Source organism: Globicephala melas, chromosome 11, assembly GCF_963455315.2.
Source record: "Globicephala melas chromosome 11, mGloMel1.2, whole genome shotgun sequence".
NCBI classification, from domain to species: domain Eukaryota; kingdom Metazoa; phylum Chordata; class Mammalia; order Artiodactyla; family Delphinidae; genus Globicephala; species Globicephala melas.
Window position 1 is genome coordinate 27,491,850 of NC_083324.2, and position 25,113 is coordinate 27,516,962.

At 47.6% G+C, this 25,113-nt stretch overlaps 1 protein-coding gene across 5 annotated transcripts in view; it reads right to left on the reverse strand.

Annotated features, from left to right (window-relative positions):
* PTPRG (protein tyrosine phosphatase receptor type G) overlaps positions 1–25,113 on the reverse strand; it is a 733,896-nt gene that overhangs the window by 90,350 nt on the left and 618,433 nt on the right. For all 5 annotated transcript variants that reach the window (XM_030867610.2, XM_030867608.2, XM_060307591.1 and 2 more), the window contains exons 10-12: positions 22,547–22,655; positions 16,511–16,560; positions 13,605–14,367 (exon numbers count right to left, since the gene is read on the reverse strand). In XM_030867610.2, the coding sequence (XP_030723470.1) occupies positions 13,605–14,367; positions 16,511–16,560; positions 22,547–22,655 (922 nt within the window). The remainder of the gene's footprint in view (positions 1–13,604; positions 14,368–16,510; positions 16,561–22,546; positions 22,656–25,113) is intronic.

Consider the following 25,113-nt stretch of genomic DNA (forward strand, 5'->3'; position numbering starts at 1 on the left):
TTGTTAAGAAGAGTTGCACGGAAGACAGAGACCCAGCCTCACTCCAAGAACCGTACCGTCCCTGAGCGGCCTTTGGATACACTGAACGAATGTGCTCAAGTCGGAATGTAGCACAAAACTTGCCTGTGGAAAGAGGCGGGGGAGACTTGCAGGTTTGCCAAGGCAGGAGGGGTGGAGGCAGCGATGGGTTTTACTAAGATGACCGGCTGTGACCACAATGGGTATGTCTTTCTTTGTCTGCTTAGCATCTGTTACCCCTTCCTCTAGTAACTGCACCCATTTCTGCTGTGGGAGACCACCTCTCCCCAAAAGACAGTCCTGGTGGCACAACTGTCCAAGCGTGGGCCCCCCTAGGCTCCTGGCCAAGCGGAGGGGCAGGACTCAAGCTAAGGCAATGGTACTCTCACCCCAGAATCTCAACGAGCCACTCCAAGTCTGAGCAACCGCACATCCCAGAAGGAGCACCCAGACTCCTCTGCCTACCAGTTCCCACCACCCAGATCCCCAGAGATCCTGTTTCTCCTCAAATATGGTTCAAAAGCTTTTCCTTTGATCTCATCTCCCAGCCGTCCCCTCTCCCCATCCTTCTAAAAGCTCTCGGACCGGCCGCCACGCCTCACTGTCCTGCGAGTGCACACTGGCTACTCAACGGCAGCCGGTGCAGGGGTTAACCGGGGAAGCTTGTGAAATAGTCCAGGATTCTCTCGGGTCAGCCAGTGCCTCTTACCCCAGCAGCTCCTCCTGTCTCTCTCAGGCCCCGAGGATCTTCACAAGTCCCCAGCAGCCTCAAGTGAGAACCTAGTCTCTTGAACTGTGGAGTCAACACCTGGAAATCTCCAGGTAGCCCGGATGAAGCTCAGATGCGGTGCGGGGCTGGGAAGAAAGAGCCCAGGTACACAGAGACGGTCACGAGAGGCACGCGGCGAGAAAGCGAAGGTTCACTATGACCGCGAGAAGCCCACGGAATCATCCCCAGCTGGCTGCAGGCTGACCCGTGCTCAGCAAGGTTTCCTCCTGCTCTGCAGAAACGAGGCCAGCTTGCAGCCAGCCGCAAGCGTCCGTCTGCTGGATGGACTAAATGCAGGGCTAATCAGGCTGCGTTTCCAAGAGAGAGGAGGTGGGCTGAGCAGGAAAGAGATAACTGTCCCTGGGAGGAGACTGCTAAGGAGGCAAGACCTGGAGTGAAGCAGAAACGGGTTACAGGGTTTTTACTGGGTTTCCTCGAATGTACTGGACCTTGATGCTCTCCTTTGTTTCATGCACAGGCAGGGCCAGATTTATGCCCAGCTCACAGGTAAAAAGACACAGAGGCAGGCAAGTGAGGCACACTCTGATTAAAAATCACAGCAGGGCAGCCGGCGGTTTATAAACTGCCTTCCTAACTGTGCCAGCCCATTTCTCGATATCCCTCGCTCCACAATTTTTCATCAGGCAGCTATCTGTCAAGCCCCGACTGTGTGTCAGGCACGGTGCTACGGGAGGCGGATGCAGCAGAACATCAGACAGGAACAACCCTGTGCCCGTGGGGCAGGAATTTACAGGGGGAGAAGCAGACACATGACCAAGCAATTAGAATAAAATGAAAGTGATGCCAGGGGAAGCACAACGGGTACAGGGGAACAGCTGTCCTAGCCCAGGAATTCTGGAGGCTTCCTGACGTTCGGGTGGGAGCTGAAGGATGAAGGGGAGTTAGCCAGGCCAAGGGCAAGGGCAGATGTGTTCTGGAGAGAGTGCACTGAAGCGGGGGGGGGGGGGGGGGGTAGGAGAACAAGGGGGGCCGCCAAGATGGAGTGCTAGAGGCCACCTCAGCCAGGGTCTGTAGGCTGAATTACGGGCACCGCTTTTAGGCCCCAGGGCTTGCAGTGGCAATCACTGCAGTATTGTAAGCTGAGGCAGACCAGCATCAGATGTGCAGTCTGTCCCGCGATATAATGCTTTAATTGCAAAGCTCTGGCCGCCAGCCACACTTTCCCCCATTGTTCTTGTATCTTTAGATAAAGCAGGGATTTTAATTAGGAATTTATGGGATTTTGATTATGTAGCTCTTACGTGGTATGAGTTAACTGGGTTAGAATGTGTAAACACACGTGCGGCAAAAACCACAGTTGCAAATGAGGACAATTTTGCAGGGCTCCAGCAGGGGGCAGCCCAGCCAGCTAATAATCTGGCTGGCAGTGGGGAATCCCCAAGCCCGGGTGGTCCTGTTAATGGAAAATATGGCAGGAGGGATGACATTACAGGCCACACGTCCAAGGAGCTCACTATCCGCCGTGGGAAGCCCCTGCATACCCAGGGTCTTCTTTCTTTCCTTGCCTTCTTACAGAAAAGGATTCTTGCCTGAGCTGCTACACAGTAGGCAGCTACGGGGAGGAGACCGAATGCAAACCCCAGGTCCTTCTCATCCTCAATCACTGAAAAGGACCCTTCGCCAAAATTGTCCCTCAGGTTTCCCCACTGAGCTACTTCTCTTTCTAATATTTCATGGCGCTGTGTAAGGTTTTTTGGTTTTATTTTTTGCGGTATGCGGGCCTCTCACTGTTGTGGCCTCTCCCATTGCGGAGCACAGGCTCCGGATGCGCAGGCTCAGTGGCCATGGCTCAATGGGCCCAGACGCTCCGCGGCATGTGGGATCTTCCCAGACAGGGGCACGAAGCCGCGTCCCCTGCATTGGCAGGCGGATTCCCAACCACTGCGCCACCAGGGAAGCCCATGTGTAAGGTTTTTTGTTGTCGTTTTTGTGAGGGGATGGAGTAATGAACACATCAGAAATCCTTCTCTGGACAGCCCCCGAAGTGGCGGTTTCTATGGAGGAGAACTCAGGCTGGCAACACCTTGCAGTGTGAGACAGAGACCTAAGGAAATGATTCTGACAGCACTTTAATCTTGGCCTGGACTAATGACCGGCAGCCGGATTTGCCCGGGTCTTTTACATAAAGGTCAGGCAAATATAGGAGTGCTCGTGGATTTCCATGCGGGCATGAGAAAGCTGAATTCATGTTAAAATACACAGTACTGCTTTGTCTTCACAGTACCAGGAGCCCGGAATTTCATTCCATGGCCACACAGTCATGTGGAATCCGTGCCCTTCACTCTCCTGAGGAATCCCACACTGCCCTCAGGGACAGCAAAACCCTTCACGAGTGGGCCTTCCTCCCGCCCCATCATCACCTGCTGCGCCCCCTGCAATGGGTTCCGGTCACACCCACCCACCCAGTGACCATGCTGGGCCATGGGCCCACCTCTCTGCCTTTGTCCCTGCTGATCTCACTGCCAGGAACACCTTTCCCACCCCGCCCTCAGAAGCTCCTCTTCATTCCTCAGTCCTGGTTCAGGTGCCACCTTCTCTGTGAAGCCTCCCCAGACCCTCGGTCTGTGCTCTGGAGGGCAGAGTAAAGATCACAGGTTCAAATCCTGGCTCTGCCACCTTCTACGTGACCTCTAACCAATAACTTAAATCAGTTTAGGCCTGGAGTTCTTCATCTATAAAATGGGATAAAAAAACCTACTTCATAGAGGTGGTGGGAAAACTTAAGATGCACGTAGAACGCTTAGACGTGTGCCCGGCATTGACCAAATGCTAAGTAAATACTCTCATTCTCGTCACGGTGGTTGTCACTGTGCACTTCTTTTACGGCACGCATCACACTCAATTACAAGTGCTCTTTTTTTTTTTTGCGGTATGCGGGCCTCTCACTGTTGTGGCCTCTCCCGTTGCGGAGCACAGGCTCTGGACGCACAGGCTCAGCGGCCATGGCTCACGGGCCCAGCCGCTCTGCGGCATGTGGGATCTTCCCGGACCGGGGCACGAACCCGTGTCCCCTGCATCGGCCGGTGGACTCTCAAGCACTGCGCCACCAGGGAAGCCCTACAAGTGCCCTTTTACTACTTACTGTAAGGTCCCCCAAAGCAGCGCTGATCTTCTCTGTATATAGAACAGTAATAAAGCTCTGTCTCCTACTAGCTATGTAACTCTGGGCAAGTTACTTAACCTCTCTGGGCCTCAGTTTCCTCATCTGTAAGTGGAAATAATAATATTGCTCACTACCTCGTGGGTGGCGCGAGGATTACACGAGCTAATGCAATAAAACACTTCGCATGTTGCCTGGCAACCATAGCACCTGGTTAACATTATCAACTGTGATGACGGTCATCACCATCCCCACCCACCACCCACAGCATCACTAATTATCACCATCACCACCAGCATCCTCTCCCTCTTCAACACCCTAGCATGGCGCCAGGCAGATGCTGAGTGCTCATCGGGTGTCTGCTGAATCGGAATCCCCCTGGAATAAATGAGGGCATGGGTGGCAACCACACAGAACCTCAGATGGGTTCTACGGACATCAGCAGCAGAGGGCTGCCTGTGAGGAGACCACCAGCGAAGAGACAGTACCTCAAAGTCTGCCCTGAGACAAGACTGCACTACGCTTCTTGCCATCCTTCAGGAGAGACGCTTGTCCCACTGCCTGACTCAATCTGTGGCCCAGCAGGCCCTCAAAGGAGAAAGCAGAATCCAATAGTGAACTACCAGAAGCTACTAGGGACACCTAACATGCCGCCTGAGCTGGGTATACCCTCTCTTCCTCCTTTGCTTCAGTCTCCTGACAATCTTCCCCACACCAAGGCCCCCAGAGACTAGAACATACTATCAGCTTTTCAGAGAAACCAACATCCTGCCCTTCAGAGTCAGGCAGACCTGATTACAAATTCTGGCTTAGGCCTTTCTAGCTGTGTGACTTTGGATAAGTGACTGCCTGTCTCTGAGCCTCTGGTCGCTCCTCTGTCAAAGGGAAATAGATGATAACGCTCACCTCTCAGGGGACTTCGAAGGATGAAATGAGATAATCTGTGCAAAGCAGATTGCGCCAGATGCAAAACGAAATCACAGGGCGTCTTGATCAGAAATTATGAAAGAGTTTCAAGAAACGACAGCAGAACATGAAGGCGAACACAGGGCCTTCTGAGCACAGGGCTGTGTGACTGCACGGGCTGCATCCTCAGAAAGCCAGACTGGTCACAGTGCCCGCGTCCAGAGAACGTTCGTTCTTCCTTTCGACAGAACCAAGCAACGGCGCTGACTGTGATAAAATTAGATGCTCCCAACTGTTAGGAGCGGCTCACTTTTATTCAGAGCTTCACTTGTATCCCAGCTGCCTCCTGAAAGGTCCAGCAGAGCCTGGCCACCCTGCTCCTGGAAGGTTTGCCTCTCTCTGTGATGCCCGAATCCTGACACCAGGACAAGTGCAGGACCTCTGGGTTAATGCACCTCCTTCTCGCCTCCATCTCTGATTTGTCCAGCTGGTTTGGTTTTGCCAGCAGGCATAGCCCTTTGATTCCTGCCTGCCATGGGTTGTGTGAACTGGCAGCCCACAGATGTGTCTGGCTTGACACCCCTCCCCCAGGAGTTATTAATTAAATTGTGAGTTAGTTGCCAAGATTTAATAAACAATAGAGTTCACAAAAAAATCAAAAAGGGAATCTTCTCCTGGAGATGTTCAAAACTGGCTAGCAACACAGGTCTGAATTCCCACATGGCAAACATCAGCTAGAACCAAGCAGCACACTCTCTAAGACAGGGCATGGCTCATCAGTTTGCCACAGTCCTCATTGCTTCCTAATGTCTCACATCGGACCTGCTTTCTTCACTCCTGACTCCTGCTGCCAGCTCCCTCTGGCCAGTCGAATTTCTGTCTGCAGGATGGCACTCTGACCCAAAGAATCAGCAGAACAACGCACACACCTGGGACTTTGACAAAGGCCTTATCATCAAAAGCAAAAATCATGGTTTAATAAAACTCCTGACCAGGATTCTGAAATTACTAATTCAGCTCGAGAGAAGAGGCTGCTTCTGACCAGGCAGCTTTCCCAATTCCATATTTATTTTCAAAGAGATTTTATTTTTCAACCAATTAGAAACGAATCAGACAGTTGCTCCCTCTATAAACGTGGGCCATTCCCCTCTGTGGACTTGGACCTTCTTCATACTCTTTCCAGGGCTGCATCTTCCTGGTCTGTGTGTAAGAGGATAAAAATGGAAAGGAGGTATCAACTTACACCCCCCTCTACCCCCATGGATGTGATGTGCAGATGAGGGGCGGCTAAGAGGGTCAGAAGATGTGAGGCCAGGCAGGGCCGGGACTCAGAGAATGAGCCGGTCTCAGAAATGTCTTCCAGTGGAAACTCACGGCAAAATGCTGTCTAATACCTAACCCTCTCTGAGCATCTGCGGGAGGGAGGGAGGGTTTAATGACCTCCCCACAGCCCTCCCTCCTCCCAGCTTTTATTTCCACATCCACCAGAATCTGAGTAAAGTGCCTCCGTTCTGCTTTTTCCAAAAAATTAAAAAAAAAAAAAAAAAAGAAAGAAAAACAGTTTTCAGTGGCATATGTCATCACTGAATTAATGCTGTTTGCCTTTTACTGGCTTGGCTCTCATCCCAGTAGAAGCAAATAAAAACGGAGTACAATGTACTATAAATGCTACAGGCAGTGAGACATCAGATGGACCTTTCTGAAATGCTTCCTACCCCGCAGTGAGGGCTCAACTTCTGCTTCAGGACAAGAACCCATACGTGGTCAAGACTAAAATGAGCTTGGATCTGAGAGGCCACTCTCAGGACTCGGGGAAAGTAGGATTCTTTCACTTTTCAAGAACGATTAGGAGCAGATGTCTGCACACTCAGACATCTACAGCCGGGTTCAGTCGCGCACAACGGGACTGCATTTGCTCTGATAAGGCCACTCCTTCAAAACCACCCGCAGCTGTGAATTAAGGCGCTGGTTTTTGTAAAAAACTGTGCTAAAACACACATAAAAGTCACCGTCTTAACCATGTCTAACAGTACAGTTCAGTAGGGGTAAGCATATCACACTGTTGTGCAATCGATTTCCAGAATCTGTTTTTCATCTGTGAAACGGAAACTCTGCACCTTTTAAACAGCAATTCCCCAACACCCCGACCCCAGCTCCTGGTAACCACCATCCTACTTTCTTTCTGCCTTACAACTTGACTACACTCTAGGTACCTCACCTAAGTGGACTCATATATATATATATATATATATATATATATATATATATATATATATATGGAATCATATCCATATATATATATTTGTCTTTTGGGGACTGACTTACTTCACTAATAAGTCCTCAAGGTTCATCCATGTTGTAGCATGCGACACGATTTCCTTCTTTTTTAAGGCTGAATAATATTCCACTATAGGTGTATACCACATTTTGTTCATCTATTCATCGGTCATTTGGGTTGCTTCCACCCCTTGGTTACTATAAATAATGCTGTTATGAACATGAGTGTACAAATATCTCTTCAAGACTCTGCTTTCAATTCTCTTGGGTAAATACCCATAAGTGGGATTGCTGGATCATATGGTAATGCTATTTTTAATTTTGCGGGGAACCTCCATACTGTTTCCCAAGTGGCTTCCACTTTACATTCCCACCAACGGGGCACAAGGGTCCCCATTTCTTCACATCCTCACCAACACCTTATTTTCTGTTTTGCTTTGGTTTGGGGGTTTCGTGGTAGCCCCCTTAATGGGTGTGAAGTAAACAGGCGGCCGCTTTTTTATAGGGCCACAAAATTTGTCTTAATTTGCTGGAGCCCTGGCATTAGCTAAACCAGAGACACGATTGTGGGTTACAAATACATATATTCTCCTGCAACGGGACACGGGTTCCATGTTCCGATTACCACATCTGAGCTGGATTTAGAGCATCTGTCATGTGTTTCAATTTATATCACCACTAGGAGTTCTCATCAATAAGCCCTCCTTACCATTTCACACAGAGCTCACTTAATCAGACTCAACAGTGGAACTGTCATGTGTATTTCCATTAGGTGCTGGAAAATTGAGGGCGTTTGATAAATCCCAATTTAATTCGAAGTCCCATACATACGGCAGGTCCTCATCTACCAGAAATCACCGCCACAGACACGTCATTGCAACGTCACGTGACTCTGCCATCAGTCAGGACTCATGTCAAACACACCACTCCTTACAGCCTGAATTCCTGACCCCAGCCTCTTTGGAAACCTCGGTGTTCTTGGTGAGGTGTGGTTGCCTGCACTAAGAGATACACAGGCTGTCCTAGTTCAAAGGTCACTCAGTGGGGGGCAGAAACTTCCAAGGACCCAGACACTTCCCGGGAGGAAACTAAATCACACGGGTGCCTTCAGGGCACCTGAGCTAGTTCTTTCCAACACTCCCATGAAGATCACAGCCAAGACCCGGGGCAAGCAGAATTACGTAGAAAACTTCTCCCCACAAAAAGCCTGACTGCAAACTGCCACGGTAGTCCATACGAGTGCCTGTTCTATTTTATTTTGAATAAAGTATGCAACATTTTCCTACCTCCATATACCCCAGCTGAGTTTCACATTCATGATGTCTGCCCTATCTTCATGAGCCTGTATTGCTACTTCTTTCTGACCTTAAATTAACTACTATTTTTTCCCTCAAGTACACTTTGAAAAGGAACTTTACGTTAATACTATAAATCATAGTTTCTCCACCATGGCGCTATCAACACTTTGGACCAGGTCATTCTTTGTTGCAGGGCTGGTCTGTGCCCTGTAGGATGTTTAGCAGCAGCCTTGGTCTCCTCCCACTAAATGCCAGTAGCAGCCCCCTCCTCAGTCATGATAACCAAAAGTGTTTCCAGATATTGCCAAATATCCCTGCAGGGAAGGGGAACAAAATCATCACTCTGGTTGAGAACCTGTGCCGTAAATTAAAAAATGGTATCTTTTTAAAAGTACACGTTCAAATACTCGTTTAATAATTAACACTTCACCTGAAACCATCTTGTGCTGCCCACTCAGGGAGCAAGCCCCTAAGGCGGGATGCAGGCAGCACCACGATGGAGTCAGGGCCCATGTCTGACCCCCGGTCTCGCCACGTCTTGCCCGGGGCACGTTCCTTAACCGTCTGAGCCTCAGTTTCCTCACTGGCCTAATGGCAACAAGGACAGCACGGGCCTCCCGGGGGATTAAGTGACATCACATTTTGGCTTTTAGCACAGACAACACCAGCATGGAACGAATGTTAACCAGTGATGTAATTATTTTTATAGTCAAAGGTTTTCTTTAGAGCTTGAAAGTTCCAAAGAGGTGCCCAAAGGAGTGGGGTTTGCCCAAAAGGAGTGGGGTGGCTGGAGCTTAGCACCCTTGACTCTGGCTCAGAGCAGAACAGCAGCCCTCAGTCGCTGACCAACACTGTCCATTCCTAGCTCAGGGGCAGGACAAAGGCCAGCCAGGGGCCAGTTCTGGCCTGGAGACTGTACTTTCCTGACCCCTAAACTGGACTGTCTCTTTAGTTGACCCCGAGAAGGCAGTCAACAAGCTTTCGGTGAATGAGTGTTTACATAATGGGGTTCTGACCAAGATTGAATCTGAAAAAGGAGCCCTGATTTTAAGGAAAGAAAAATGAAAAATCCCAGCACTGCGTGATGAGTTTGTAGACAATGCCCACCCTGAAATGCTTTTGCTGGGGCAGGCCACGTACCATCCCGAGAACATTTTACTGCACCAGTAGGCATCTGAGGGTGCCCACACCACATCTGGGCTGTGCCTCCTGAGGGACGGACCATGCCTACCGCCTGCCTGATCTCTGCATGTGTCTGAGCCGGCCCCTTCTTCTAGAGAAGCATTCCCCTCTTCTCCTTCCCTGCAAGTTAATACTAAAGCTACTACTCATAGCACTTGAAAAGATGTTATCAAACATCAAGCCTTTTTGAGATGCTGGTAAAAATATAACACAGTTTGTAACTTTAAACGTTAACGCTTTTTTCAAAGAGACTAAATATTGATTTAAAGAATTGTTTTTAACACGAAGAAAAAATAAATGTGGAACAGATTTAAACAAATGTACATCCACAGTCTTTCAAAGAAGTCACCACTAACATTAAAATGATGGTGATTTCGTTTAAAAAATAAACACCAAGCTGGAGGAGGCAGATGGAGAAAAGGCTGAGATGGATGGAAGCAAAGTGAGACCTTGGGGGTCGTGGACAATGCAGGGTTTTCGGGTTTTACCCTCAAGTTACTCACATCTTTTATTCACCAGTGGGTACACACGTTTCTGCTTAAACCAGGGGTCAGCAAATGACAGCTCACCAATCAAATGAGGTCCACTGCCTGTTTTTGTAAACAGAGTTTCACCAGAACCCAATCACATCCGCCCATTTGGGTAGCACTGGGCACGGTAGCACTGGCTGCTTCCGTGCTACCTGGCAGAGATGCACACTTTCAGCAAAGACCTATGGTTCACGAAGCTGAAAATGTCTGCTCTCTCTGGCTGTTTGCAGAAGAAGTTTGCCAATCTCTGGCTTAACCGATCCCCACGACTACTCTCAACCTGGAATTGCCTGGAACTGCCTGGAATTCTAAAGGAAGATCCCTTTTGGCTTTGGGAAGGAGTGGATGTTCCCACTGAGATGAAGGTGGCAAGGGAAGATGCTCTGATTCACCAGTGCTGGGGACAGAGCGGAGTTCCTGGAGGTCATTTTTAAAGCCAGCTCATTGGGGACCACAGTCTCCACATGCTCTTTAATGTCCAAGGATGACTGCAGAAGAAGGACCTGTGAGGGGCCTCCTAAGTCACCAGTGCCATCATGTGGCCCTCAGGCTGCCGAAAGCTCCTCGTTCCTTGTCACCGACAAGGGTGACTCTGCACCTCCTGTGGCACTAAGGGCTATGCCTATCCCCACTTTACAGACAGACTCTGGGCAAAGACTGGCCTGAGGACCCTGCGTGAATAAAGGGCAGAGCCTACTGTAGGGATCTGACTCCAGAGCTACCCTGCCAAGATGGCAGACGCTCAGATGCCTGCAGCGTTGAAACTTGAGACCCGCACGCCCCGTACCTGGAGGTGGAAATACCCCAGGTTTACCACCTGTTTCTTCTCCCCTTTCCTTGGACTCTGGAACTTGACTCCCATTGCAATGACTCATTTCTGCTTACTTGGACTACGCCCCAGGTCCCCACCCTCACCAGTCTCTCAAGGTATCAACACTCCCAACCCAAGCTCTTAGCAAGCCACACTTTTCAGGAGTGTGGACAAAAAAAAATGTTTAAGAGGAGCAGGCTGGGAGTGCAACTTGCCAGAGCCTCCAGTCCAGAGGCCAAACCACTCAAGCTTGACAAGCAATTCCAGGTCCACCGCTTGTCTTTGGAGAAACCACAGCGGTCCGAGTCACCATTGCCATCACCTCCTAACTCTACTCCCTGTGTCCGTTCTTGCCTCCCCAGATGTCCACACAGAGGCCCACATGACCTTCTGAGAAGGTTAATCAGATGAGTGACTCTCTTGCTGAAATCCATCACTGCTTTTCCATACCCGTTGGAACCAAATCCGCAGCGTGGCTGATGAGCCCCTTCCTGATCTGAGCTCTGCTTGTCTGTGAACTCAGCCTGTATCCTTCACCTTGGCGGTCTAGACACACTGGCCCTCTGATGGCTCCTTGATGATCCTAATTAGTTCTCACTTTAGGGTCTCTGGACCTGCTGCCCCTCCTGCAGCCTAGAACGCTCGTTCATGGATCATGGCATAGCTAACTCCTTCTCACCACCTGAGTCTCCATTCAAATGCCATCCCTTGACCATCTGATGCTATACTGTCCCTGTCCCCGACTCCAGCACTTGACGTTATGCAGTTGTTTACTGGAATAGTCTCAAGCTTGTCCATTAGAACATAAACCCCAGAAGAGCAAGGCCTGACTAGATCTAGAGTCTACTTCCAGTACCTAGTCCAGTGCCTGGGACACAGTGGGTACTCTATAAATATTTCTTCAATATCTTCAAACGCAAGAAATCCAACTTTTTCACAGCCAATTCCTAGAGGGAATGTCACTGCTCATGCAGGAATAGCTTCAAACAGCTTCACAAGTGGCTCGATATTTCCTCCACTCAATTCCTTGGAGGGCCACTCTGCACTTTTCCCTAAAAGTGAGCAACGCCCATAGCAAACCCACACTTCAGAAAATGAGTCCATACCAGCTTTAAGGAGGAACGTAATTCAAAACATGAAAATTTATTCTAAGTTGTATCTTAACATACGAGGTCTCAGCTTTAGATGAATTTTAATGTTTACAAGTGCAAAAGCAAATAAATATTTACCAGTTGCTTTTTTTTTTTTTTTGCACTCTTATAACTCCACAACAGCTTAGATGCAAAAAAAATTGTTGCTAAACATCTTGTAGTCTGGCAAAAGAAAGAATTTCTTATTAAGAAAACCCCTCACAACAATAACAACCCCTCACGCTCAGGGCTCCCTTGTAGAAACCATCAGGATGGTTCATTAAGATTTGAGCGTGGACTTCCCTGGTGGCACAGTGGTTAAGAATCCGCCTGCCAATGCAGGGGTCATGGGTTCGATCCTCGGTCCGGGAAGATCCCACATGCTGTGGAGCAACTAAGCCCGTGTGCTACAACTACTGAGCCTGTGCTCTAGAGCCTTTCGGCCACAACTACTGAGCCCGTGTGCCACAGCTACTGAAGCCCACGCGCCTAGAGCCCATGCTCCGCTACAACAGAAGCCACGATGAGAAGCCCACACACTGCAACGAAGAGTAGCCTCCGCTCACTGCAACCAGAGAAAGCCGCGCACAGCAACGAAGACCCAAAGCGGCCATAAATAAATAAATATTTTAAAAAAAAGAAATGAAAAAGATTTGAGCACATGACAGAGTCACAAAGTTGCCCTCGGTCAGCGTGATGGGGATCACATCCTCCCCGTGGAGGCCAGACCAGCCATGCCCTGGTCTTACCATCCAGGAACTCGCTAATTCACAGAGCAAACAGGGCTCTGAGAGCGAGAGCCCTGTTCCTCGGGCTGGGATCATGGGCTAATAATACCAGCTCTCCCCATCCCCACGCTTTCAGCTTTAATGTAAATGTCACTTCCCCAGAGGGGCCTTTCTTAATTCAAAAACCGCCCTGCCCTGCCCTCTTCCTGATTATTTTCTCTGACAACACCCTGTTTATTTCCTCTATTATTTACCGAACAGTTAGCTCTTTTTCTGGCTTTTCAGCGAACTTGCTGGCTTGCTTTCTAACATTCTTGCTTCCTGATTTCCCGGCGTGCACCCTGGTGAGCTGCCGCCACCCCTGTCTTCTCCTTTACGCTGTAAGCTTCAAGCAACAGGGACCGTGCTCACCGGGGTTAGCACCCAGCCCAGGGCCTGGCACCGAACGGGCAGTCCATAAACACAGGTGCTCAACAAGTGAATAAGGAATGAAATCTTGAAGGATAAACTTATTAAGATCGATGTCTTTTTTATTCATTTACCAGGGCCTGGTTGAAGTGCTTGGAGTTATTCTGAGGCCAAGTCGATTTTACCAGGTACCAAGTATCAAGGCAAGACAGTCCAGCAACGATAAGAGAGTAGGTGATTCTTATTAGAATTAAAAAGACACACACACATACACACACACACAAACACATTTTTATACCAGAGACACACAAAATTCCAGGAATATTAAGCACTCTCTGGATCCTTATCCCCTGCCCCCAATTATTTTTTAAAGGGTAGGACTGTTCACAGCAGCTTGGAGGCTCAAGTGAGGAGTGGCCCACTTACCTGGATTAACAGTGATAAATTTGCTATCTTCAGAAAATCGGTCCCCCGGGGACATAGGCTTCTTAGACGGTGTCTCAGGCCTCTTGGGATCATTCTCTCTGTAATGCTCCTCTGTGACTGTGGGGGGCACTTGGGTGAGGGTGACGGGGCGGGGGTCCAGGGCGTCCTCGGGCTGGGCGGTGGGGATGGCAGTGCCGTCCCGCTCACGCCCGGCTATAGTCTGTCGCCCACCATCCTGGGCAGCTCTGCCGGGAGCCGAGGGGGCGGGGCTGGGCTCAGTGCCGCTCCGCGCCTGCGTGGCGTGGGTCACGCCGTTCCTCTCCTTCTTCTCGGAGCCCTTCTCGCCCTCCTCCTCGTGTTCCCGCTCGCCGTCTTCGTTCTCACTCTTCTCGTCCTTCTCCCCCTCCTCGGCACCCTCGCCGTCCTTGGTTGGCGCCGAATCGCCGTCGGGGCCCGGAGAGGCCAAGGCCTCAGGTGTGGCCGGGACGGGTCTGCCGGCCTGTTTGCTGGCCGCGGCGGCCGTGGGCAGGCGTGTGGGCCACACGGTGCTGGGGAAGGAGGAGATGCCGCCGCCGCTGAAGCCCAGGCCGGCGAGGAGCGTGCTGGTGACCACCGAGGCCACCGTCGCCTGGCTGCCGCTGGAAGACGGGCCCATCCCAGTTGCCATGGAAACAAATGAGAAGGGGATGCCAGAGGATGTCCAGGTGGAAGACCCCGAGCTGATGGGGGCCATGTCGGCCGAAGAGGCGGGAGATGCTGTGGGCTTGAAGGGGTCACCCGGGGAGGTTGGGGGAAGGGACAGAGGAAGAGAAAGCAGAGTGTCAGTCATCAGGACTGGGGACAAGGCCCTGGGTATGACCCTCCAAGGGTTTTACTCATCTTTTTACTTTCCTCATGGGGTGTCCTAAAGCATGGTGCCAAAGCTGACAGGAGGTGATCCACGGATGACCATCTCTGCTCTTAAAAGTTTTTACAATTACTTAAAAATTGCAACCAGCATGTCAACCCCAACTTTTCACTGACAGGGCTCGGGAGGAGGCTAAGTGACAAAACAATAAGTAGCGTTCACGTTGTTTGAAAGACAAACATCAAATAAGCAATGAAGTGGCAACATCAGATTGCCACCTGTTGTTGGGATGACACTGGAAGAAGCAGGAGCCCTTGGTCTTGTATATACTGGTGGCTCTTGTGGAGAATACACTGCCCTTGTCTAGAAACACCCCCCAGGATCTGGTTCCACATCTTAAAGTGAGGAAGTGGATGGACAGAGGGACAGTGGCCCGCCCACGTCTGCAGCGGCAGGTTCGGAAGCAGGAGCCATGCTCTACACCGAAGGCTTTGGGAGCTGTTTACAGCCGGCATCCCCGTGCTGGGCGCTGTACAGCCGCCGTACCTTCCAGAGTCTCCGGATTTATCTACAGCAAAATCTATGCTCATGTAGATGACAACGATAAGAATTCTATTTAACAAGTTCCAACTGTGTGTTGGGCCTTCCCAAGCTACGCTGGAGACACACATGATCATCACCCCATTTTACAGGTGAGGAAAACGAGGTGCAGAGAGGTTAAGGGGTAGAGGTGGCTGCCTGTGCCCAGACCTCAGCTCATTCTTCCCACCATACTAAATTGGGGCTCAGCTGTGAGATTTTATTTGTACATAGTATCTTAGGAAAATAAGATGTGTTGCTCTGAGTTATTAGTTTAAATTTTAGTTCTTGAAACCTGGCGTGCAGAATCCAGAATTTCATCCCATCATTTATACAGTTCAAAATAATACAGCCAGAACAACTCACATTTCATCACTGTATCATCAAGTTTCAGTTTGAAAAGTTTGTTTTTGAAGAACAACCAAGTTAGCAAATGTTGAGTTCTGAAGTTGGTTAATGAAATGCCAGGTGCCACTTAAGATAAGGCACTGCAGACAGAGCAGTCAGGCAGCCTGGGCTTGAGTCCACGATCGCTCACCTGCTCTCTGGGAGATGCTGGGCACATTAACTCACTGAGCCTCGGTTTCCTCATCCATAAAATGGGAGTAATAGTAACACGAATCTTGAGGAGCAAATAAAATAATAATCTGTGCCTGAAACCTGGGAAAAGCTTAATAAATTTTAGGCTCTTGGGCTTCCCTGGTGGCGCAGTGGTTGAGAGTCCACCTGCCGATGCAGGGGACACGGGTTCGTGCCCCGGTCCGGGAGGATCTCACATGCCGCAGAGCGGCTAGGCCCGTGAACCATGGCCGCTGAGCCTGCACGTCCGGAGCCTGTGCTCCGCAACTGAAGAGGCCACAACAGTGAGAGGCCTGCGTACCGCAAAAAAAAAAAAAAAAAAAAGGCTCTTATTGTTATCACCAAAGCTGCAATTAATATTGGGATTATTAGTTGCACTAGAAAGGGGAAAACTTAGATACTGAGTCTCCAGAAATGTGCAAATATAACTGGGCAAACGACAACCATTCTTTTTTCTTTCTTTTTTTTTAAAGCCGCACTGCATGGCTTGTGGGATCTTAGTTCCCCAACCAGGGATCAAACCCGGGCCCCTGAGTGAAAGCGCCGAGTCCTAACCACTGAACTGCCAGGGAATTCCCAAATGACAGTCTTTCAATTTTAGCATGTCTACTCCTTTGCACTCTTACGTCCTATGCTCCCACAAATAATAAACAGTTAAAAATACGGAGAATTTTTATCTCTACAAAAATTATAACAGTATAACACTACTGGTTTAACTCTGTCGCACAGCCTGTTTTTATAATGCATTGAATTTTAAGAGTGAATAATGTAATTTATTCAGTATTTTAACCGCTTCACATTGAGCATTTAGACAACATCATACTGCCACCTCGTGGTGACAGTTTTAACTGCATGCAAATTACCAACCAGACACGACAAAGCGATTACATTCTCTACTTACCACTCCTGTTTTGACAATTCTGGTCCCTTGGAATATTCGAGTGGTATTAGCTGAGAAACAAAGAAATTACACTGTAAACAATATAACTTTGTTGTTTCGACAAAACTGCACTTACATACACAAATCTGAAATACATATAATTTTTATGTCATAAAATGAATATTTTCATTTTGAATGGAATGGATGGATTTTTTTTCCAACCATCAAAAAATGTAAAACCCTTCTTAGTTTGTGAGTCATTAAAAAACATGTAGAGGGTCAGGTTTGGGCTGTGGGCCACAGTTTGCTGACTCTTGTCTTAAGCTATTAATTTACAACTTTAAGAAGTTTTAATCATTTTTCTATTTTATTCGTAAGGTAAAACTTACATACTCTAAAATGCACAAATCTTAAGTGTAGAGTCCAATTAATTTTTACCTCTGTAAACACCTGTGTAACTCCCCCTCCTCCCATATTAAGATATGAACATTCTCCAGCACCCCAGCAGGTTTGCACGTGCATGCATCCAGGCAGTACCCTCATGACCTTTCCCTAAGGTCGCCACCACTCTGATCTTTGTCAGCATTTTGTCTATTTTTGAACTGCTTATAAATGAAATTGTATTATCCCATTGTTCTTCACTATTGTCTTTTTGGTTGTAATTTCTTATATTATCCTTTCAGTGACTATAATATGCATCCTAAACTTATTACAGTTTACCTTAAACGAGTACTTTTATCTCTCCTTAAAAATGTAAGAACTGTACAGTAATTTATTTGCCCAACTCACTTTTTGTGTACTGTCATATATTTTATTTCTATCAATACTTCAGTTTTAAAACCTCGTAACACATCACCACTGTTGCTTTAAATGGTCAAATTCTATTGTTTTTTAATATTTATTTATTTTATTCATTTTTTTGGCTGCGTCGGGTCTTTGTTGCCGCACGGGGGATCTTCGTTGACGCATGTGGGATCTTTCGTTGCAGCGTATGGGCTCCAGGGCACGTGGGCTCTGTAGTCTGCATGTGAAGCGCGGGCTTAGTTGCCGCGCGGCATGTGAGATCTTAGTTCCCCGACCAGGGATCAAACCCGAGTCCTCTACATTGGAAGGCGGATTCTCTACTGCTGGACCACGAGGGAGGTCCCTCAAATTCTTTTATATTAGCCACAGGTTACTCCTTCTGATGTTCTTTCCTTCTTTCAGTTCTGTTCACCCATGTGTTAGTATTAAACAATATAACTACACAAAATGTTTAACTGTGGTAAAATACACATAAAACTTACCATCTTAAACACTTTTAAGTGTACAGTTCGGTTGTGCTAAATCCTTGTGCCACAGATCTCCAGAATGTTTCCATCTTGCAAAAATGCAACTGTGTACCCATTAAACAAGTCCCAGCTTCCCCCTGCCCTTCCCCCCGCCCCCCCGCAGCTCCCGGCAACCATCCTTCTACCTTCTGTAAGTTTTAGTACTCCATATATCTCATGTAAGTGGAGTCATATATATTTACTTGTCTTTTTGTAACTGGCTTATTTCACTTAGCATAATGTCTTCAAGATTCATCCATGCTGTCCCATGTGTTAGAATTTCCTTCCTTTTTAAGGCCAAATAATATTCTGCTGTCTGTATGTACCATATTTTGTTTACCCATTCATTGCTGATGGACATCTAGATTGCATCCACCTTTTCTCTATTGTGAATAATGAAATGCTAAACAGTATAACTTAAAAAATATATCAGACTGCTTCTTTGTGCTGATCTCAAAAACAGTAGTCTTACATAAACTAAACGTTTGCTTCCTATACATAAAAGACACTGAAAAATTAGCAAAAAACTGCTAAATCTCCAAATAAATAACATTTGTACCTGCTGGAGTTTTCATCTAAACTAGAAGTGGGGCAAGTACCCGACATATTTTTTTATTTGCCCTGCAAGCTTTTTGGGAAAAAAAAAAAAAAAAAAAGAATTTGCTGCCAACGTTGTAAACAGCAACTTTTACCTAAAAATCCCAATTTCCTGCTCATCCCTGAAAAATCACAATATTGGGCAAAACTGAGCTCACCTTCCTGCAGGGCAACATTTGGTCGGTGCTGAGTGTCCGTCACCCCTTTTCGAAGGGCACATTCTGCAATTTCCCACTGACGGCCCTCCCCTCATCTGTATGTGTTCCCTGCCTGGTCCCGGGGCACCTGTATTTGCGAGCCCCAACTTAACGATACATTCACTTCGCTCAGCTGGAAAGTGAAATGGGTGAAGAGACAAATGTGGAGAACAGACCGATCTAGATGTCAATACAACCAGGTCAAATGAGGCAGCCTAGGGAGCAAACAGTTCTTGCCTGGCACTAAATATAACCTCCCACCATCAGTGAGTTGCTTCGGGATCGATACTGCACTGCCTCAGACAGGTGTACACACCTCCCTTTGTTAGACAGGAAGAAAGCCCCCTAAGAGACCTGCTTTCCCTGCCCTTTACAAAGGCCTTAATTTAAGGCCAACAAACCGGCCACTCCATCAACACGCCCGCTTTTCACTGATCTTGAACAATTTCCACTGGGGTCCGTTCTAGCCGTGGTGACTATGAAGTTTCTACAAGAGCTTTCAGATCAGGAGTCCACCGGCTCGGTGGACTTCAGGGACGGGGGAGAAAAATGAGACCCGCACCCCCACTAAGCTGTCACGGAGATGCAGCTTTTCCTTGCACGAGGAACGCAAGCTCCAAATCTCAGCTGCATTTTAATAGGATCGTCCTACGACTCTGCGATTGAAATGGGAGTATCTTCCTACTGCCTTAGAGTTGTTGGAGCTATTTCAGAGTATCACTTATGTTCATCACTACTCAGAAATCACCGTCGCTAATAGACCCACCACTTGTCATTTAATACTTTCATAAAAGAAGCGCACACATGACTACGTTCCCAATTTGTTTAAAATATTTTGACAATCGTATCTGAGCATAATTGGTTTCCTTTCCTATGTATTTTACCTGTTTATTTTAAACCATTCTGAGAGAGGATCTGTTGGCTGGGCCAGGCTGCCTAATGAGTCTGTGGCTCAAAGAAAAAGCTTAAGAGGCCCTAGTTTCCATGACTGTTGAGAATTGCAAAAAAGCCTTTTGAACACTTAGTAATCAATCTTTTTAGCCATTTGTTGAAGACCGGGGATACAGGGTAATATTTATGCTTTAGGGGTGGTCTGTTGTTGTGTACAAATGATTGGGCTTTGGAATGAGAGATCGGACTCTTCTTAGTAGCCAAGTGATTTTTCGCAAGTTACTCAACTGCCCAGGACGTCATTTCCGCCTCCGTATAACACCTGCATTACAAGTTGCCACGAGGTCAAATGAAATAACCGATGGGCAAATGCTCTGTAACTGGGAGCCGCTCTACAGATAACGATTACCATTATTATCATATTTACTACAGTAAGGTAAACATAACTTATTTATTACATTATACAGGACATAAATATTGCTTTATTTACTATAATAATGTAAATATTCCACAGGGCTTCCTCATGCTCCCAAACCAGAGGTAAACTTTATCCCTGGGAAACCTAATTATTCTGAACAAAGGTGTCCATGAAATTCCCTAAGTTAATTTCCTTCCCTTTTAAAACTTCAGTCCTAAGAGTTGACCAGTTTTGTACACCGGCCTCTACTGCTCATAAACTCCTACTTGGCTCACCAGAAAAGGCACGCTAGCTTACCTGAAGATTTTGTTTTTCCACTGCCCACTGCTGCAGGGAAGATGCTAAGGCCATTGTGTGCCCCTTTGTTAACATGCTTGTTAACACGCAGGGACAAACACCAGTACAGAAAACGAGCAAACACGTGTCCACCCCTGAGCAGAGAAAGTCTGCAGACAAAGGAGACACTGGCCATTTTCAACAAGTCACCGTGATCAGACATTTTAAATATTCCGTGCTTGGAATTTACAGCTGACAAGGCCGTTTTGAATTGCATTACATTACAAACATTTAATTTTTCAAAGTCCGTGCAGAAGCCAACGAGCTCAGGGGCCTGTTAATCAAGAAAGGCGGTGCTGCGGATTCCAGGCTCCTAGCTGGAGTGCATGGAAGGCCCAATTATCATTTACGTGCCGAAAGATCCGGGGCTCCACTCTGGCTTCCCGTGCTCTCTCCCCTGGGCTGGCGTAGACCTGGCCTTGGCTTTCGGACCCTCCTCAACACAGGCAGATGGGCCAATACATTCAGGGCAAAGGTGGACGTGGCGAGTGTGATTTATTTGTGAGAAAAAATACAGCCATGCTCATTTCAATTAGTTTAAATGGAAGGATGAGATAATGTGAACATTAGCAAAGACTATTTCAATACTAGATGCAAAATTGCAAAGCTAGAAGGGATCTTTGGAGGGACTCTCAGCTGAAGGGCTTCTTATCCTGGGTTCATCATTTATTACTTTTTATATTAAACCTCATACTTAGGGGGTATTTATAGTTAGTACCAGGCACTGTGCTCATCAGTTAACATGTGTCACCCCCTGTCACTCTACAAGGACCCTGTGAGGTCGGTACTCTCACGACTACCACTTCTGGACTGTGAAATTGCAGCTTAGAGAAGCCAGTCAACATTCTCAGAGTCGCAGAAACACTAAGTGGCAGCCAGGACTCAACCTTGGGGCCCTCATGTCAGGGCCCTGGCTCTGAGCCAGCTCTTCTCAATCTGTAATGTGCACGCCTGGTACCTGAGCCATCTGGTTAAAATTCAGATTCCTGGGCCCCGCCCTCTGAGATTCTGAGACCATTAGTCTGAGAGGGGCCCATGAATGTGCATTGCTCACAGGATTCCAGACAATGAAGCTGGTCCACAGCCTACAGGTTTTATGGGGCCCCTAAAGCTGTAATACGCAAAATTCTGGCATTTTTCTAGAGAAAGTGTCCAAAGTCTTCATCAGATACATGACTCGCAAAAGTTAAGAATCCCTGGCCTGGTGTGTAGGTGTCTCAGAAACTGAGGATTCAGGAAGTAAAGAACCTTACCAGGGAGGGCATCAGACCGGCAGAGCAAAGCCCAATGTCCTGGTTGCTCCCTTCATGCTGGTCTTAGCGCCCCTCACCAAACCAGGTCTGCAAACTACGCCCCACTGGCTGGCTGCCAATTTTTGTCAACAAAGTTTTATTGAAACCAGGACTGGGATTAGGTCGGGGCAAGTAAGACAGAGTGGATCCTGTCTTTATGCAAAAGTTCGATATTTTGTTCAAGAACCTTTTGCATTGATTTTGCTTTTAAAAAAATATTCCATTGGGCTTCCCTGGTGGCGCAGTGGTTAAGAATCTGCCTGTCAATGCAGGGGACACGGGCTTGAGCCCTGGTCCGGGGAGATCCCACATGCCGCGAAGCAGCTAAGCCCGTGCGCCACAACTACTGAGACTGCACTCTAGAGCCCGCGAGCCACAACTATGGAGCCCGCATGCTGCAACTACTGAAGCCCGTGCACCTAGAGCCTGTGCTCCTCAACAAGAGAAGCCACCGCAGTGAGAAGCGTGCGCACCACCACGAAGACCCAACACAGCCAAACATATATATATATATATATATATATAAAATATATTCCATTGAAATACAATGTATCTTGATGACAGAGTTTTTAAGAGCTCCTTTGAACTCTGCACCAAAGTGAATGCTCCTCTAGGCTCACCCTAGTGCTGGTCTGAAACTTTCCACTAGACCCTAAATCAGCTAACTGAATCATGTTAGAAATCCAAAGACGATATTCCTCCACACGACTAGGAGGTGATTCTGTGATCTGACACACTATTAGACAAATACTTGCTTCCCCACAGTTGGAACATAACAGTAATTAAAAAAATAATCAACACTTCATTCTTCTTCCCCTCTTCTGGCCTGTGAAACCCCCAACCAAAAAGACGGGCCTAAATTCCCCAGGCTTTTCAGGCGTTATTGCAAACCCCACACTGATGCTGAGGCCAGGTTTGTATTCCTGTGTCCAAGCACCTGAACGGGAAAAAAGACAAAGCCCAAAGGGAGAAGGGACCCGGGGGATGCAGGGCAGACAGGAAGGGCGGCTCCTCACCTTGGAAGAGCATGGTCTGGCTGAAGTCACTCCTCATGTCATTGCGACACACGGCCTGGACCCGGAACAGGTAAAGGCTGTCAGGTGAGACAGGGCTAATGGTGGCTTTCTGCAGGGGAGGAAAGAACAGGCAGTGACCTGGTTTGGAAGGCCAGAGCACACTTTACATTTGAAAGCCAAACCTCAGAGAATGTTAAGTGTTGCCTGTAGGTTTCTGGGTACCAAGGCAAAGCAGGACAAACATGTTTCCTCACCGACCAAAGGCTCACCTTGAGAAAAATGAGCTTTCAGAGATAACCTCACCTGGGAATCTGTTTTCGACATGGAAATGTGTAGGGTGAGAGAACAAAAAGTCGTCTTGGCTCAGATACTTGACGCGGGCTTGGAACGTGTCTTCAGCCCTCTTTATACTCACGAGGCTGGGACTTCTATCAAAACTACTCTACCTTAGAAACGATAATGATTTACCCTAGACAGCCTCTAGAATTATCAGGTGTAGGGAATTTCCAGGGCCAGGCAGAGATCAGCGCAGCCACACCAAAATCTCTGTTTCTTTGCAGTTTAAAGGCATTGTTGTACCTTGACCTTGGATGATATGAGGCACGATGCTAGAAGAACACCTGACTAGAGGTCAGAGGACAGGAGATCTACCTGTGTCACACCACTCACCAGCTGTGTGATTCCGAGTCAGTTGCTCAATGTCTTTTGGCCTCTGCTCCCTTCAACTGTTAAATGGACAGAGTAATATTTCCCTCACAGGGCCCTTGTGAGTGCTGTACAACAAAGGCTGGGCAAGCCTTGTTCGTAGGTAGTCCACACCACAAAATGGAAAGTACACCCCCAGTCTAACACAGGGGTGGCAAGCGACGGCCCACAGCCCAAATCTGGCCCACTGTCTGTTTTTTGTAAATAAAGTTTTGTTGGCACACAGCCACGCCCATTCATTTACCTGTTGCTATGGCAGCTTTCACCCTTTGACGGCAGAGTTGAGTAGCTGCCCACAGAGGTCATATAGCCCTTAAAGCCTAAAATCTTAACTGTCTGACCCTTTCTAGAAAAAAGTTTCCCAACCCCTGGTCCCAACATCACAAGCCAAATCCAGACCCCCATTCCTCAAAGCTTTATTCCAAGAGTCTTTTAAAAATCAGAAAATGGAAATTACCTAAAAAGCCGGCAGGGCTCGCTTCCTGAAGAAACAAACAACAAAAGCAACTGATTTTCAGACTCCCTAATGGATGAAATGTCTTGTCATCGCATTGTGGGCCAAGTCCAGAAAGCAGCTCTGGGAGCTTTAACCACTGAGTGGGTTTTTCCCAGTGTAGCTACTGAAAACCTCTGAAGAGGCATTAAAATGTTATTGTGCCCACACCTGCTATCTGTTGCCTAGCAAATGGATTCCTGGTGAGAGGAGGAGGTTGGGGTCAAGTTATTTCACTTTCAGCCTCATTTCTCTCTTTTGGAAAAAGGAGGCAGTAACACCTGTCCCACAGGTCGGCAGTGAGGGCGTGAGAGAGAGACGTGGATGCTGCAGAATGCCGGGAAAATGTTCAGTATGACTTTTAGGTTTCTGGGCCACGTGAACCCTAAGTTGGAGGATAGCTTTGCTGCCACTAAGTCAGCACTCTCAACTTCTTGAGGAATTAATTAATTTTGTGTGTCCCCAAAGAAAATAACCACCCCTAGAAATTCTTACAAAAAAAGAACTTGCTGTCAAAGCACGTTTTTCTCTACAGCTCTCTCTTTCTCTGAAACTCATTTATGCCTCATACTCTAAACCTCCAGCCCCATCTTCTGTTCAGAGCAATAGCTTTGCTCCATCTATGCAGGGATTTATTAGAATTCACTCCAAGCCGGTTATCTATTCATCTCTGCATGTTTAATTATTTTCCACTTAGAATAAGAAACCAAATAAGCGCCTAGATAGTTTCTGCTGATTAATGCAAGCCACCTTAGTTCAGAGAAACATCCCTCACGGACTTCCCGTCGTGACAAAGGTTAAAACACATCATAACCTTGGGTACCTTTCAATAGATTCCTCTCCGATTTCATGAAGCTCATCATTCCCTAATGTGACCCAGATAACAATGTCTAGTGGGGAAATTGAAAACATAAATGGAAATGAAGTAAAAGAATCTTCATCTAAAGGAATACGAAAAGTATTATTCTATAACTGATTGAATGGGCCCCGGGGACTCTGTACGGGGAGGAAAAAACGTGCTAACAGTCATTAAGGATCCCACTCAGTGCTATTACGTTTTCCATGTGCATATACAATTATGGGCTTCCTTATCCCAAAGACTTCTTTTGATTAACAATAAACGCCAGGCTTTCAAACCCAAATGTGTCACTTTGCGTTTCCCTGCAAAGATGTAAAGAGCAGCGCTTGTTGGAGGGATTGCTTTTCCAGGGGAAGAAGATGGCTTCTGCAAACGTCTGTTCTGAAGGGCCTCGGTGGGGACTGGCCACTAAATATTTATGCACATTTAAGATGAGCAGCTGGATTGGGCATACGTAGCTCAAAGTGAGGTCAGGTATTACAGCGTCTGAGAGTCTGAGGGCGGTGGCTA